General features: G+C 47.2%; 1 protein-coding gene across 5 annotated transcripts in view; it reads right to left on the bottom strand.

Annotated features, from left to right (window-relative positions):
* The window catches only part of GAS6 (growth arrest specific 6), a 131,529-nt gene that overhangs the window by 56,358 nt on the left and 57,082 nt on the right, over positions 1-18,089 (bottom strand). For all 5 annotated transcript variants that reach the window (XR_013345758.1, XM_077813952.1, XM_077813966.1 and 2 more), the window contains 3 exons: positions 16,745-16,913; positions 13,422-13,594; positions 11,213-11,441 (listed from right to left, as the gene is read on the bottom strand). Coding sequence is in view for 4 of the 5 variants with exons in the window: in XM_077813952.1 (XP_077670078.1) it covers positions 11,213-11,441; positions 13,422-13,594; positions 16,745-16,913 (571 nt within the window). In the remaining variant the exon portion in view is untranslated. The remainder of the gene's footprint in view (positions 1-11,212; positions 11,442-13,421; positions 13,595-16,744; positions 16,914-18,089) is intronic.

Genomic DNA, 18,089 nt, shown 5'->3' on the forward strand with positions numbered 1-18,089 from the left:
GCAGAGAGGTCACAGTGGGCATTGTGGGATTCTAGTGGAAGCCAGTTATGTCAACAAAACAAACAGCAGTGTCTACACCAATGCTTTGTCACTTTAACGTTGCCGCCAAAAGCTTTATGCCTCTTGTTGAAGTGGTTTTGTTTTGTCGGCAAAACAGCAGTTTTGCAGCCAAAAGTAGCTTTGTAACGTGTACACCTCCCCTGTTTTGCCAGCAAAACTTTGTAGTGTAGACAAGGCCTAACTCTGCTAGACACTAAAAATCATGGACTGAATAGAGACACTGGATTAATAGCTTATTACAACGAACTGTAACCCACTAACCACCTCTTTTGATCTTATGATTGTAGAGGTGTTAACAGGCAACTCTACCTTGAATGGTCCCTTAAAATGTGCTGTCTAGTTATGCTAAACAATCTGTTCCACCCTGCACTGAGCTGTGATGCTGGAAGTACCTTTCCCAGACCGGAAGAAGATCTCTGCAGGGCTCAAAAGCTTGTCTCTCTCACCAACAGAAAAGTTGGTCCAATAAAAAAATATTATCTCACCCACCTTGTCTCTTTAATGTCCTGGGACAGACAGGGCTATAACTATACTGCATATTTCAGAGTAGCAGCCATGTTAGTCTGTAATCACAAAAAAAAAAAGGAGTACTTGTGGCACCTTAGAGGCTAACAAATTTATCTGAGCATAAGCTTTCGTGAGCTACAGCTCACTTCATCGAATGCATCCAATGAAGTGAGCTGTAGCTCACGAAAGCTTATGCTCAAATAAATTGGTTAGTCTCTAAGGTGCCACAAATACTCCTTTTCTTTTTACACTGCATATAAAGAAGTTAATAACATTCTCTGGAAAGGAGCTGAAGACAATAATACTTCCTAAATTAACATGATTATCACACCCTAAGAGAGCTTTAATGGGCACACAGAAAACCTTTTATTCAATGCTCACTAGTGGCCATATAAATACTGAAACTGGAAAAAAGACAGAAATTTAGTACATGCCAATAGATTAGAAGAAAATTTTGATATTATTACTACTACTAATTTCTATAATTCTATCACCTATCCTCCTTAAACACGGAGATTAAAAGGCAATAAAATCGTTAAATGAAAGCTTACTGAGATAAGTGTCCTCTTTCATGCCCTAAAGGCCACTAGTTAATCAAGTTGGTTGTGTAACAAAGTGATGAATTGCTCAAGAATGATTTAATCTCACAATGGCATGGGAATCTGGGTAAACCCCTCATCTCCACATCAAAGCAAGGATTAGATCTACAAGATTCTCCTATGACATTAACACTACTTCCCTGGAGACTACACAAAATCCAAACATGTTCTGCTTGGAGACACACAGGGCCAAATTCAAGGTTCGTGTATACAGGCATAACTCTATTGAATTTGGCAGCTTTAAATTTGGTCCACAGACTTTTGGGCTTCAGAGCAGATAGAGAAGCATGTGGTGCCCACCTGTCAGTCATGAAATGGGTTTACTTTTACATATCTTGTTTAGTTCTTTAAACAATTCCCCAAGCCCTAGCTACAGGGTATTTTCTACAGTGACCAGCTAAATTAGCATAGTTTAACCAACCTTACTTCATGCTTTTCCCCATTTGCCATATTTAAAACAACAGGCTTCTTAGGCTGGGAGATAAATCACCATTGGGGTGTGTCGTAGGAAACTAAACTAAACTCTAACCTCAGGAGAAACTGATTGAATACCTGATCTAGGGTAACAAAGGTAAGGGGGAAAGGGGCGATGGGCGGTGTAGGCACGGGATGAGCTGAGTGACATGAAGGGTGCTAGGACTTCTAAGATGGTATATAAAAATGAATTAATTTCATTGCATTAGTATTATATATGCAGCTCATTAGTAAAGAATTTCTAGTACTTCCACAATAGATCTTTTATAAATTGTGATGGATGAAGCTCAGAAAAGACCATTACCTGTTCTGTACCTGGTGTTCTTCAAGATGTGTTGCTCATGTCCATCCCACATTAGGTGTGTGCGCTTGCCACATGCACCAGTGCTGGAAGTTTTCCCCTCAGTAGTATCCGTAGGGGAGCAGCTCTGGTGCCATCTGGAGTGGCGCTTGCATGGTGCGGTATAAGGAGCACTGGCGGCTCCCCCAACCCTCAGTTCCTTCTTGCCAGAAACTCCGAGAGTGGGGCAGGAGGGCAGGTTGTGGAATGGACATGAGCAACACATCTCGAAGAACACCAGTTACAATACAGGTAATTGTCTTTTCTTCTTCAAGTGCTTGCTCATGTCCATTCCACATTAGATGGCTCCCAGCAGTTCCCATGGAGGCAGGTAGGAGTTCACGGCTGCGCAGACTGTAACACAGCTCTGCCGAACCCAGCATCACCTCTGGCCTGCTGAGTGATGGCATACAGAGACGTGAACATGTGGACCGAGGACCACGTTGCGGCTCTACAGATGTCCCGGATTGGGACGCATGCCAGGAAGGCCGCTGAAGACACCTGCACTCAAGTTGAATGGGCCCTGATGATTGGCAATGGTGGGACCTTGCTAGCTCTTTATGCAAGAGTTGATCCAGGTCTTTATGCAAGAGGTGATCTAGTTGGAAATCCTCTGTGAAGAAACCAGAAGGCCCTTGATCCTATCCGCCGTAGCAATGAAGAGCTGGATCAATTTACCGAAAGGCTTGGTACGCTCCAAGTAAAAGGTCCAAGGTCCTCCAGATGTCCAGTGCATGCAGACACCTCTCCTCAGAAGTCTTGTGCGGCTTGGGACAGAACACTAGCAGAAATACATCCAGACTCATGTGGAAGGAAGATACCACCTTCAGCAAGAAGGCTGGGAGGGCCGCAGCTGGACCTTGTCCTTATAAAAGACTGTGTAAGGTGGTTCTGAGGTCAAGGCCTTAATCTCTGAGACTCGTCTCGCTGACATCACTGCCACCAGGAAACTGACCTTCCAGGACAAGTAGGAAAGGGAGCAGAAGTCCAGTGGCTCGAAAGGTGCGCTGGTGAGCCTGGAGAGGACCAGGTTAAGGTCCTACTGCAGGACAGGGCCCATACCTGTGGGTAAAGCCTCTCGAGGTCCCTCAGGAACCTGACAGTCATGTCGTGAGGAAAGACCATCTGACCTTGGATCGGCTGGTGGAACGCAGAGATGACTGCAAGGTGCATTCTGATGGAAGAATGCACCAGACCCTGGTTCCTGAGCTGCAGTAAGTAGTCCAAGATGGAAAGCACTGAAGAACATGAAGTAGAAATGCTGTGCTCTGACAGCCAGCTTGGCCTCATCCACTTGGCCAGGTAAATTAGTCTCGTGGACGGCTTCCTACTTCCCAGGAGGACCTGCTGGACCTCCTCCGAGCAGGTACACTCCTCCAGGTTCAACCACGGAGCATCCACGCCAAGAGGTGTAGAGACTCAAGGTTGGGGTGTAGGAGCCAACCGTGATCCTGTGACAGCAGGTCCGGATGGTAGGGAAGGGGCCAGGGAAGGGCAACCGCCTTGTTCATGAGCATGCCGAACCAGTGCTGGCAAGGTCACACAGGGGCGATCATGATAACCTGTGCTTTGTCCCTCTTGATCTTTACTAGGACCTGGCTGAGCAGAGGGATCGGAGGGAACTCGTACATCAGACCCTCGGCCCATGACAGGAGGAAGGCATCGGAGAGGGAGCCCTTGCTCAGGCCCTGCCGGGAGCAAAACCAATGGCACTTTCTGTTTCGCCTGGTGGCAAACAGATCTACTTGGGGAGTTCCCCACCTCTGGAAGATCATGCAGGCCACCTCCAGGTGGAGTGACCACTCGTGGTGAGAGAAGTCCCTGCTGAGGTGATCTGCTGGGGCATTCCTGATACCGTGGAGGTAACAAACTTCCAGATGAATGCCGTGGAAGATGCAGAAGTCCCAGAGATGGAGAACCTCTTGGCAGAGAGCCAATAAGCACACTCCTCCTTGCCTGTTGATGCACAACATCGAGGCCGTATTGTCCATCAGGATTCTCACCACTTTGCCAGACAGGTGTGTCAGGAAGACCTCGCAGGCCAACCACACCACTCTGAGCTCCTTGACATTTATGTGTAACGTTGTCTCCTCCAGGGTCCACATCTTCTGGGTCTGGAGATGTCCAAGGTATGCCTCCAAACTGAGGTCCGAACCCTCTGACGCTAGCTCGACGGATGGAGCGGAACTGTCGAACGGGACTCCTTCCAGGACCTTCTTGTGATAGTCCAACCATTGCAGCAAGGTAAGACCCACCAGAGGAACGGTTATGATCTTTTCCAGGAGGTCCCTGGATTGGGAACAGGTTGAAGCCAGCCATTGCTGCAGGCAGCGCATGCGGAGCCTGGGATGGCGGACTACGTATGTGCAAGCTGCCATGTGGCCTAACAGCTGCAGGCACATGCTGGCCGCTGTCAGGGGAAATACAGACACTTCTGCAATGAGGTCCGTCAGGGCCTGAAACCTGTCTAACAGCAAGAACGCTATTGCCTGGGTCGAGTCGAGCACGGCTCCGATGAATTCTATCCTTTGAACTTGAACTAACGTGGACTTTTTGTAGTTGACTAGTAGTCCCAAGGAGTGGCACGTGGCTTGTAGTACAGTGACACAGCATTGGACCTGAGCCTTGGAGTTGCCTTTGACCAGCCAGTCGTCGAGGTACTGGTAAATCTGGTTACCCCCATGCTTGAGGTAGGCCACGACTACCACCATGCACTTGGTAAACACCCTTGGTGCTGTAGCCAGGCCAAAGAGAAGGACTGCGAACTGGTAGTGGGCTGAACCAACTGTAAAATGGAGAAAGCATCTGTGTCCTGGGCAGATTGCTATGTGAAAGTGCGTCTTTCAGGTCAAGGGTCACATATCAGTTTCCTGGATCCAGGGAGGGGATAATGGAGGCCAGGGAGACCATGCGAAACTTTAGCTTCTTTAGGTATCTGTTGAGATCTTGCAGGTCCAGGATGGGATGCAGATCACCCTTGGCCTTTGGGATCAGAAAATATGGGGAATAGAAACCCTTGTTCCGGTAAGGAGGCCCAGCTGTAAGAGCACCTGAACTTCCTGCTCGAGAAGACTCTCGTGAGAAGGGTCCCTGAAGAGAGATGGGGAGTGGAAGTGGGGGGGTGGAAATAAATTGGAGGGTGCCAGGAGGAAAAAGGAAAGTTGGTTGCAAAAAACTGGGAAAAAATCGGATCCAGGAAACAGACTGTAGGCTGCCCTCAGGTGTACCCTCAAAACGACTTTTTAGCTACTTGCTTGGAGTAGGTCAAGCCCAACTGGGCAGAGGGTGGGGGCTGGTGGCTCGTGAGCAGCCTGTAGCCCTTGGGCTTTTTTGCAGCAGGTCCTGCCGGGATTGGCTCCCTGGCCCCTGGGGAAGTTGCAGTTTGAACCACTTACATGCTGGGCCTGGAACATAGAGCCCCAGGTTTTTTAAGGTGGTTTGGGGGTCCTTTAGCCCATGTGATTTGTTGTCCGTCTGCTCCACATACAGAGCCTGGCCATTGAAAGGGAGGTCCTGAATCAACTTCTGAGCCTCGGCGGACAACCCAGAGAGGAGCAGCCAGGATGCTTGTCGCATGGAGATGGCGGATGCTATGGTGTGGGCAGCGGAGTCTGCCGTGTCAGATGCCACTTAAAGGGCTGCCCTGGAAGTGACCGTGCCCTCGTCAAGGATCGCCTATAATTTTTTATGGGAACTTTCCAGGAGGGCATTCTTGAACTTGGCTGCGGTCTGCCACATATTAAAGTCGTAGGGGCCAAGGAGGACCCAGTGGTTGGCCACCTTCAACTATAAGCTAGACGAGGAATAAATTTTCCATCCGAACAAGTTCAGTCTCCTGGTGTCTTTATTTTTGGGGGTAGTTCTGGGTTGCCCCTGGCATTCCCTGTGGTTAAGTGCCTCGACCACCAGGGAATTTGGAGAAGGATAGGAGTAGAAGTATTCGTGCCCCTTAGTTGGGAAAAAGTACTTACGCCCTGCCCACTTGGAAATGGGGGAAGAGAGGAGTGGGTTTGCCACAAAGCACTGGATATCTTCAATACCCCTTCGTGAAGGGGAAAGGCCACCCTAGCAGGGGCTGTCGAGTAGGTGATGTTGAACAGGGAGCCCGCTTGCTCCTCCAACTCCTCTGCCTGCAGGCCAAGGTTGGACATGACCCTCTTCAACAGATCCTGGTCCATTTTAGCATCATCCTGGGGAACCGGGTAAGGGGGCTCCATGATAGCCATGGCCGGTGATGACGAGGAGGCCATTACCGCGGGTTCCATGGCACCCATTGGTGGTCCAGCTGGCTGTTCCCCTTGGTCCACATGGACTTGCAGGGTCTTATCCCCTGAGGCCTCAAGTACTAGAGGGAGTTGGGTCATCGAGGCCACAGGCCTGTTCGAGGCTCCTGACACCGAGCAGGCAGTCTGGGAGGGCTGGGTGAACCCCCACAGGTTCCAGGGGTACCACAGGGCCAGCTTCGGTACTGATGATGCAGGGGGCCCTGAGGATCTGGGAGGCTGCCCTGCCGATGTGGAGACTTACTCCGCACCGGAGCCATACCTAGAGTGATTGCTACCTGGTGACCTGGATCCACTGGAGCAGCGACTCTGTGCCTGGCGATAATCGTGGTCACGTCTAGAGGAGGACCGGTCTAAGCGGGACGTGTGCCTTCATGGGGACCTCAGTGACCAGCAGCGCTCAGTGGATCTGCAACGGGGGACTGGCAATCCATGCCTCGCGTTTCGAGAATGCTACCTAAATGAGGAGCAGGACTTGGAGGTATCGCGGCCCAAGTGCCAGGGGGATCTCCCCGAATACGGTGACACCCGTCTCGGGGATCTTTGGTGGGGCCTGTGGCTCCGGTCCTCCGATCGTTCCTGGAATCTGTAATGGTGTTCTGGTGATGCACAGGGCCGGTCCTGACATTCCTGCCGGGGAGTGCATGCCTCTGTGGGTCTGCACCAGGTAACTGGCAATGCCCACCTCAAATCCTGCTGCTGGTGTCCACAGTCCGGTAACTGTAGAGGGCTCCGATGCATCTGCCTCCCTAACTCCAAGGCATGACGGCTTCAAGCGGGTGAACGGTGGCACTATGGGGAGAGGTAATGATAGGGCGAGGGCAGACAGAAAAGTCCCAAGGCGGGCTTACCCTGAGATCTGGACACCGCCAGGGCTGGCTGAGCAGCGCCGGGAGCATCAGGACCTCCAGCGCAGCCTGGAGCACATGAGGCATCGACAGCACCTGAAGCTGATGAAGGCCTGCCTCTGCGTCCGGGCTTCCAGGCAAGGAACAGGGTGGGCTGCATCGCTCGACATGAGCTGAGGCCCGACTTCCTGACGGGACAGATGAGCCACCCTGCACGGGTCTTAGCTCACCCCCAGCCCTGTCCTTCCCCTTGCGGGGAGTAGGAGACCATCCCCTACCGGCCTCCTTAGACTTCTTGGCTGGGGCCGTGGACAGGGATCGGTGCCAGCTCATCGATGGCGGGGCACTACGCACCGATGCTGCGGCGCTGGGAACCTAGTCAGACCTTTGTTCCGGGGCTGGAGTGAGTGCCAACTCCATCAGGAGCGCTTTGAGTCTGATCTCACATTCTTTTAGTCCTAGGTTTAAAGGACCTGCAGATTCGACACTTCTCACTTATGTACCCTTCACCAAGGCACCTGAGACAGCTACTATGTGGCTCGCTCACAGGCATGGGCCATTTGCAGCGATGGCAGGGCTTAAAGCCTGGGGATAGGCGCATGCCCCATCCCCCGACTAAGTAAAACTAACTCCTGGTAAGGGCTAACTAACTTTATAAAAACTCTAGTTCGTACAAAAGAAGCCTAAGCAACGCTTGTAAGAGCGGCGAACGTTCCATGCACCGTCACTGGCAGCAAGAAGGAACTGAATGTGGGGGGGAGTCGGCAGCGCCCCTTACACCACACCATGCAGGCGCCAATCCAGAGGGCACCAGAGCCGCTCCCCTATGGATACTGCTGAGGGAAAAACTTCCGGCACCGGTGCATGTAGCGAGCACGCACGCACACACACCCCCTTAATGTGGAATGGACAGCACTCGAAAAACAAAAGTTGGTTATGAATCCAAAGATTCAGTCTCTTCACATAAACTGTTTAGTCTCTACACTGATGAAAAGTTTAAGAAAATTTGTTTGTGCAAAATTTGAAGTAATCAGGGATTCAGCAGAATTTAATATACCGTAGAAAACAATTTTATTGAAGTATGGTGATCATCAATAAATTGTTGCCTTTTTCCCTTGCAATCCAATAATGCTTCTTCCAGATCTGCATCATGGTCTTTACTTAATATGGGGGATACTGCTAATATGGAGGCCAAATAATATTTTTTCATTTGCCTTAAAAAACATACAAAGAGTGACTGCTGTTTTGGGGTTTTCCCATTTCTGGCTGAAATAAAGAAACAGGAGGACAGGGAAAAAAATGAAAACAACCCAGCGTCAGCCCCAACTAACAAATGATGAAAAAAATTCAGTTCAGTGAAACTTCCGGTTGAACATTTGGTTCAGTTTATTTAGTCCAGGTTAGTTAACCCATCCCTAATGTTTAAATGTTTATAATCTTCTCATTTGTTAAACTGTTTTAACCCAAATGTTAAGGCTCCACCTCTGGACTCAATCAAAGAAACAAGCAACTTGCTGAGCAGATCAGATCACATCACAGAAGGAAGAAGGCAGCTAACCTAGCTGTAATTCTTGTAGATTTAGAGTGCAACTGGATTTACTTTACAAGAGCCAACGCTGGAAGTTGAAGCTAGACAAATTCAGACTGGCAATAAAGCTTACATTTTTTAACAGAGAGAGTATTCACCATTGGGACAATTTACCAAGGGTTGTGGTGGATTCTCCATCACTGACCATTTTTAAATCAATATTGGATTTTTTTTAAAAAGATCTGCTCTAGGAATTATTTTGGGGAAGTTCTATGGCCTGTGTTACACAGGAGGTCAGACTAGAGGTTAACAATGGTTCCTTCTGGCCTTGGAATTTATGAAAAACAAATGGTTGCCACAGCTCAGATTTTAAAAGATCTACAAAATGTATCCTTTGCCATAATGACCTACTGTTACACTAGACAAAATAAGCATTTAATCCTCCTGCTTCAGGGCATACAGGGATTAATAGATGACTCAGGAAGAAGTTTCCAGCTGATACAGCCTTTAACAATTTGAAAAATAGCTGTCACACCACTTAATTATAAATAGAAAGTGTTCTTGATGCAGTGGGGCAAGATATGCAGCTGCAGCGACACAGATGTTCAGAGATATTTCTGTTAGTGGGATTTATGCAGTGTAAATAGTGTTTCCCTGCAAGCAAGGAAACAAATTCCACTTCTCATGGCCAAGGATGAGCTTCCATGGATTAAAGCTCTTTCTGCACTGCAAGCTAATGCTCAGACAGTCCATGGAAGAGAGACCAATTAAAGATGCCATGTACACAGATCAAGAGAAGAGCCCTATTATTGATGTTAGGAATAATATATGCATGTTAGAGCTAATCAGAAATTTTCAAATGCTGATTTTTCGATGAAAATGTTCATAAAAACGTTGACTGGGAAAAAAAAAACACCTAACATTCCCCTGCTTCACGCCCTGTGTTCAGCCAGCTCGATACAGCTAGTCAACATGTTCCAAATTTCAAAGAAAAAAATGGGAAATGTTGGGTGGGAAATGACAAAATGTTCATGATTTTTTTCGTCCATTTTTTTTTAAATCAGCTCTAAGATATGTACCTACTCCAGTTAGAGACTAATGAAAATGTACCTTATACTGCACTGAAAGGCCAGCCTAAAAATAAATTACTCTAGAGCGCTATAGCAGAGAAAGCTACCTCCATTCTAAGTGTGTGACAGACACTTCCTAATTTTCAGGAGAAAATCCTGCCCTCTGCTGCACTAGTGGTGAAAGAGAGCATTGGCTACCTCCTACTGGCGCAACAGCTGGGCAAAATTGCAGTACATTATGGCACTCCACTAAGTGCTATATTGAGGGACTGGCTACTGCACCTGCCAACACACCAGAGTCCCAGGAGGGTGTGGTCTCCTATCTTCTGGCATGCCTAGGAGCCAGGCCTGCTAGTATAAATACTGTTATGCAGCATGAGCTATGGGGAAGCTCACATTACTCCTTCTAGGAACAGCAGTAAAGAAGCACCCTGCTATGTTACCCCTCAGCTGCCCTGTACTATCCTGCCCTATGCTGGCTTAACTGCTGCAGCACCTACCACAAGGCCAGCACTGCTCCAGCCTCTCTTCCCCATATTACATGGATTAGACAAGCAAGACCAGGACTTTGTCTTGCTGTGAGTACTGCAGATAGTAACTACTATTATGCAGAGAGACATGCTTTTCATATGCTTCCTCATTTGCATTTCTCAGCAATAGGGAGTAGTAAACCAGTTCAGCTAGAATGAGAAACAACCCCGAACAGCCAAATCTTTGATTCAAATCGAAGGTCAATCTGTCAGGTTCCAGGCAGAGAACAGAAGTGACTCCAGCAGAGGCTCTATTTTTGCTGCAAAAGCCAGAAGTTGTGGCAGCCTCTGTGCTGTGCCCCCTGGGTGTCCCTGACTGGAAACGTCATGAGCTCTCACATAGTGCTCTCTGGATGGCAACATCAGCAGAGAAGCTACAGAACCACAGCAATGAGCCCCTAAGACTTCCAACAGAGGTGAGGTGAATGGGTCACCCACTCAACAGAGGGCTAGAGGTACCAAGAGCCTGCATAGAGCCTGAAGTCAGTCTGCTAGGCTGGGGAGACAAAGGGAGTGAGAACCTCAAAAGGTCGGACTACACCTTCAAGTGTTTTGGTCCTTATCTGATACTGATCTCAGACTTGTACATCGGTTGAATGTGATGCTAATTCAGGGCTCCACACATTTGAGGTAATAACCTCCACAGATTATGCCAGACGGATAGTGACCCTCCTCATAGCTCTTCTTTGACCAGGTAACCCCATTTGCTGACCAAAAAGAAACCCAACCAAGATTCCTATTCTTGCTTCCGCCTCTCCGAAAAGGCTGATATAGTCATTCAACAAAAACAAGTTAAAGGGTATCAATGCTAAATGCCCTCCTTGCACCCACCCATGCACAACAAAACTCACTTGGGCAGAAATAGAGCGTTTGACACCAGGGTCTAATGAACACATTTGATCCCTTTTCCAGTCACCAGTACCATTATTTGTTGTTAGAACCTGCATTCTGCTTTGCAGAATTTGATAATCACCTGGCAGTCCTCCCACGTATGTCTTCACAGATGACTGCAGGTAGCCCTCCAAGAGAAATAGACTGTCCTGTAGCTGGGAATGGCTTAATTCAGTCTGTCCTGCAGTCCCATCCACGGTGAGCGATAACTGCCCCTTGCTGATGAAGATGTCCACGGAGTGTTCCTGATCATCACAAACGTTTATTGCCAATCTGGACACAACCGTGTTCTCCGTGGCCAAGATAATGAACTGAAAAGCAAAAAAGTGCAATAAGTGAAGGCACAGACACAAACTGAAACTTACACATTTCCCATTTCATAATGCTCGTAACTGCAGCTGTTTAGAAGGCTTTTTCAGAGCCAGCAAAGAATGGATGATATTATTATTACTGAAAGTCAGGTTCTGAGCTCACTTACACTAGCTTTATACCCTGCGTAACTCCATTGTCTGCGTCTGATTCTCATTTACACTAACAGCACACCTGAAGAACTCTGTGCAGATGAAAAGCCTGTCTCTCTCACCAACAAAAGTTGGTCCAACAAAAGATATTACCCCCCCCACTTTGTCTCTCTAATATCCTGGGACCAACACAGCTACAACAGCACAGTAAACACCACCACTCTGGCAGTTCAAAGGAGCCTTAAGGATAGATGACTGGTGCCTCCCCATACTGGGGGTGGAGGGGGACGCCAGCTAAAGGGGAGGACACGTAACCTCCCCAGGTGACTCCTCCCCACCCTGCCCCCAGTCCGGGGCCCCTGCGCTCTCCCTGTCCCCACCCCACATTACGGGGGGGGGAGGGGGGCACCAGCAGCTCTGTCCTCCCACACGGCTGGCTCCCCCTGGCATATTTGGCTGCTGTTCCTAGCAGCCAGGCGTCAGAGCCACTCCTGGATGCTACCCGGTGTAGCACAGAAGCTGCCTGGGAGAACATCTGCCTGCAGTAGCAGTGGGATGCCTCCCGCCTGGGCTTGGCTTCCAGGACAGCAGCTGAGTGAGTCAGAGCCCCCCCCCTCCCTGAGATGCTTAGAGTCGACTCTGTCCCCAAAAGCTGAGCCAGGGCAGGGAGCAGTGGCAGTCTGCTCCGGCTCGACTTCTGGGGACAGGAGCCAACTCTGAGCATCCCAGGGAAAGCAGGGGGCAGACTCCGACTCGTTTGGCCACTATCCCCAGAAGCTATCCCACTACCGCAGCCAGGCACTCTCCCAGACAGCCGCTGCACTGCACCAGGCAGCATCCCAGACAACGTGACTGGAGGAGGCTCTGGCCCCGCCCCTTCCTCTCCCCGCCTGGGCCAGCTGCTTGAGGGGCATTTGACCCTTCGTGTCCCTCCCATGAGTCGCCTCACTGCCAAAGTGGTGTTGAGCAGCTTAAGGGCTTGTCTGCACTACCGCAGTAAATCGACCGAAGTTACGCTACTCCAGTTACGTGACTAACGTAGCTGGAGTCGATGCAACTTAGGTCTCCTTATCCCGGTGTCTTCACTGCACTGTGTCAACGGGAGATGATCTCTCCGGTTGACCTCCTTTATGCTTCTCAGGGAGCTGGAGTACCAGAGTGCGCTCTGCCATCGATTTAGCGAGTCTTCACTACACCCGCTAAATCGACATCTGCTGCATCGATTGCAGCAGCATCGATCTCCATGTACTGAGGGCAAGCCCTAAGTGTAAATGAGAAGTAGTCTCACTGACTTCAGTGGAGTTACTTCTGAACTGTGACAGCAAAATCTAACCCTATATTATGAATATAACTAATTATATTGTTTATACCGTACATGGCACTTTGCAGACACTCTAGAGTTAGGCCTGTGTTACTCCCTTGACTACAGTGGAATTATTATTCGCTTACACTATAGAACACAAAGTCTCCGTACAAAGGAGTTTATAGTATAATTCAGACTAGTGTAACAAAGTGGCTAAAATTCAAGAGGTTGAGCCATATTGTCAGTGTGGAGATATTTGCTACTGAATCAATATCCTTTATAAGGGCCAAATGTTCAAAGAAGTGTTTACCCTCCTTCTAAAACGGTTTCCACAAAAAGCAGAATTCCTGTACTCTGATGACATTCAAACATCTGATTTGCATATAAAATTCTGAACTGGTGAATGTAAATGTATACACAAAATGGCAGGCACAAATTTTGAGATTTTTTGAAAATGGCCCTAGAAATTCTGATGAAATATTAAGGGATCTTTTTGTTTTACACCAGTAGAAGATTAAAGCTCGTACCTGTTGTTTAAGTTTCTTTGTAGAGTGATAGTCAATAAGAGCCAATGATAAAGGGACTGAAGCTTCTTCACCAACCAGAGCAAACAGTACCCCGGTGTCTGCTGCTGGCCGAATTACAGTGTTTACTTCTACTTCCCAATTCCCTTCAGCTTCATTTCCAGCAGATGGTTGCACTACAGAGAGAGATGCATGTCAGAAAAACAAAATGATTGACCAAGTGGCAGACAAGAGAAGACAACTATGGACGGATGAGCATATGGACAGATTGCCACATCTCTTTAACCCAGAAAAAAACACAAGCATTAATGCGAAAAATCAGAAAGGAAAATGGTAACAGCTCTGCCTTGTTACACTCCACAGAAAGGGCCGCTGCCTTTCAGAAAGTCAAAACTGAGGGTTTTGGTTTTTTAAATCAAGGACAGACATTCAATTGCTAAGGGCTATCAATCATGTGCGGCGCGTAGCATAGGCTGAGGAAGGATGTGCCTCCCCAAACAGCCTCATGTGGCTCCATCCACGTTCCATCCCAAGGCCCCCTCCTGCTTGCTGATAGTTGCCCCACCCCAGGTGGACTACCTCCTCTTCCGGGAAGCCTGCTGGGTGGGGCTAGGGCAGCCAGCCTATGGCCAGGAATTGGGGTGGCTGGGGCCCTGGTGCTGGAGCTGCGCCACCCAGCACTCTAGGGTTGGGGGAGGAGGCGGCACGTGCCACCTGGTGCTCCGGGCTGCAGGCTCTCCAGTGGCCTAGGGCTGGGGAGCCGGTGGGCAGGAGGGACAGGACCTGAGGCAGAAGGGGCAGGCCAAGCCAGGGTCTAGCCTCCCCCAGCCCATGGTTCACCCGCCGCACATGCTATCAATCCATCACATTCTCAGAGCTGTTGCAAGATGTGGAATCCAATTTTTGTATCAGTCTTGAACTTTACAAAATGATTGAGGAATTGAACACTTTCACACAAATGTGTCAAAACAAAACAGAAGAAATATAAATAGAACACTTCGAGCACTATCCCTCCACAAGCCAATCAGAGGTTCTGAAGCCCTTTTAGCTTGCAATAAACGGTCACATGCTGAACTCAGAAATAGATGTACCTATCCTCCATGAACTTGTCTAGTTCTTTTTTGAGCCCTGTTATAGTCTTGGCCTTTACAACATCCTCTGGCAAAATATTCCACATGTTGACTATGCGTTGTGTGAAAAAAATATTTCTTGTTTGTTTTAAACCTGCTGCCTATTAATTTCATTTGGTGACCTCTAGTTCTTGTCTAATGAGAAGGAGTAAATAACACTTCCTTATTTACTTTCTCCACAAGAGTCATGATTTTATAGACCTCTATCATATCCCCCCTTATCTCCACAAGAGTCATGATTTTATAGACCTCTATCATATCCCCCCTTAGTTGTCTCTTTTCCAAGCTGGAAAGTCCCAGTCTTATTAATCTCTCCTCATATGGAAGCTGTTCCATACCCCTAATAATTTTTGTTGCCCTTTTTTGTACCTTTTCCAGTTCCAATATATCTTTTTTGAGATGGGCAACCAGATCTGCACACAGTATTCAAGATGTGGCCTGTCCCTGGCCTGTCTAGACAAGATCATAGACAATACTGATTTATTACTGCTGTAAATAGGATACATGGTGTCTTTACATCCTTTTACTGTTACTAAACAAAAAAATAAGTATAATTGTTTATAATAAATGAATATAAAAATGTAAATTCTGAGAATACAGCTCTGTTAAGAATGTGGTCTCATTTGCACTTCAGATGCCAGACTCTATTTGGTAGTTCTTGCATCTATGTTGTAAACAGCATGACAGTCACCTGGTAAGATATTCTCTAATTTATACTGCAGAACAGAAAAATCCACATAATGCTGCACAAGAGATAACAGGAGAGGAGAACTTGTAATCAGGCCTGTCAGCATTTAAAACTTTTACCAATGTCAATGGTCTATTTAGTTCTTCAGTGGACAGGTATAAATGGAAGAATCTGAAACAAACGCAAAGCCATCCTTCTAATTCCTAAATTATTATGATTAAGAGAGGGTTGGAACTAAATCCAGGCCAATTTCACATAGCCTGTGTTGATGTCCTCGCTATATCATTGATATAGTTACCATGACTAATCTGAATCTAATAAATATCAACTTAAATCACAAGTGAAATTCAGTATGGACATTTCATTTTAAGCAACAGTGAACTTCTATCTAATGCCATGGCTACACTATAGAGTTTACAGCGGTGTAGCTGCACCGATGCATCACTGCTAGTGCAGATGCTCTAAGCTGACGGAAAAGAGCACTCCTGTCGCCTTAGTCACTCCAGCCTCCCCAAGCGGAGGTAACCATGTTGGTGGGAGAAGCTCTCCCGCCGACATAACACTGTTCACGTCAGCGCTTAGATTGATGTAACTTATGTCGCTCGGAGAAAGGGAGGGACTTATGTAGACCCCTGAGCGACGTAACTTATACCAATGTAACCTGAAGTCTGTACATAGCCTAAGTCATAAATCTAATATACATTACTATGACTGACATGGTCTTAAGAAAAGTCAGAGTTGCAATAGCAGAGAAGGGTACACACACATCAGAGATAAATGCATTGTCAAAACCACACAGAGGGAACCTAATGAGAGTTGCCCATATAATGTTGGGTTCTAGCCAGCATTATTAGATCTTCCTTTTCATGAATCCCAAATTCAGCTTCTCACTACAGCTGCTAGCTTTCTTAATTGGGAAAGAGCTAATTCCAACTGCTTTATTATTTTAGGTTTCAGAGTAACAGCCGTGTTAGTCTGTATTCGCAAAAAGAAAAGGAGTACTTGTGGCACCTTAGATAACCAAATTTATTTTAATAACCAAAAGAGAGTGAATTTGTGTGGGGGGTGTGGAGGGTGAGAAAACCTGGATTTGTGCTGGAAATGGCCTAACCTGATGATCACTTTAGATAAGCTATTACCAGCAGGACAGTGGGGTGGGAGGAGGTATTGTTTCATATTCTCTGTGTATATATAAAGTCTGCTGCAGTTTCCACGGTATGCATCCGATGAAGTGAGCTGTAGCTCACGAAAGCTCATGCTCAAATAAATTGGTTAGTCTCTAAGGTGCCACAAGTACTCCTTTTCTTTTTTATTATTTTAGTACACATGATGATTTCTCCCTACCCATTTAAATCATTTCAGAGCATGTGTGTATGTGTCTTTAAAAAAAAACAAAGGCTTACCTGAGAAGTCAGGAATACATGCACTTTTACAATTGTTATTTCTGTTCTATTTGAATACATAGGTATGGACAACATACTATGACAATGATAAAAAAAAGCACTTACTATAATTGAAATTAAATATAGCAAAACCACTGCCAGGATAGAATGATCCTCGTCCTGCCACCGAGAAGCACTGCATCTTGTCATTCAGCTTTATTGTTTCTTGGATAGTAGTATCTTCACCATTCAACCAGTTCCATGCCCGCATGCAACCATCCAGCCGAGGATTTATCTTGTAAGACAGAGAAATAATCTTACCTTTAGTTGCTATTCTGTGTTAAACGGAGAGAGGACTATGGGCACAGAGGGTCCCACAAGATCAAACTATATAATGGTGTGGGGAAAATCTCACCACATTTACCAACATACAATCACACCAGAACAGACTCAAGCCCCAATCCTGCAATGACATCCATATGTGCAGACCTCTGTGCCATTGGCACCGACTCTGTCAGTGCTCCAGGGCTGTTCAGCCATGCGCAGGAGGTACTGGGGGGAGGAGGCAGAGTGAGGGCAAAGCGGATGTGGAACAGGGATGGAGCTGGGACGGGAAGAGGCGGGGTGGGGGTGGGGCCTGGGGGAAAGGGGTGGAGTGGGCCCTGAGACGGAGAGGGGGGTCGAGCTGCGCCAGGGAAATTAGAAAGTCAGCACCTATGCTCTGTGCCCATGCAGATATCCACTGAAGTCAGTAATGCTCCACGGGGTATGGCTCATGCAGGGACTAAATTTGCTTTCGTAACTGTGTTACCCACTTCTACATGCTGTACATCTTTAGTGCCATTTATTTCTAAGAATCCCCTCGAGATTTGCCATGTATAAATCCATATGAAACTCTTTACAAAGAGAGGACATGAATTATAACACATTTCACCATAAAAAGCTCACGTCACACAATGTGTGAAATGAGAAACGACCAAGTGGTATGCACTGTGACCAGACACAGATGTAAAAGATGTATGGCAAAGAGCCAGAAGTTGGGTGCAACCTTACACACACACACACCTTGTTAATTCCAGCTTTTATATATATTTTAAACTCTAGCATTAAAATGGGAGAAAGCAAGTAGACCAAAGGCTCCCTTGAAGCTGCTAGATTAGTAATGGTTGGTTTCAGAGTAGCAGCCATGTTAGTCTGTATCCGCAAAAAGAACAGAAGTACTTGTGGCACCTTAGAGACTAACAAATTTATTTGAGCATAGGCTTTCATGGGCTACAGCCCACTTCATCTGATGCATAGAATGGAACATATAGTAAGAAGATATATATAGACAGAGAGAGGGTAAGTGTCAGATACAGAATAAAAACCCAGGGGTTTCTGGCTCCCAGGCCCATGTTCAGACCACACCTCTAGTTGAAACACATTCAGAGTGGCAATCACCCTGAACGAGATATCCTTAGGTTGCTATATT

The sequence above is a fragment of the Eretmochelys imbricata genome, chromosome 1 (assembly GCF_965152235.1).
Source record: "Eretmochelys imbricata isolate rEreImb1 chromosome 1, rEreImb1.hap1, whole genome shotgun sequence".
NCBI lineage: Eukaryota > Metazoa > Chordata > Testudines > Cheloniidae > Eretmochelys > Eretmochelys imbricata.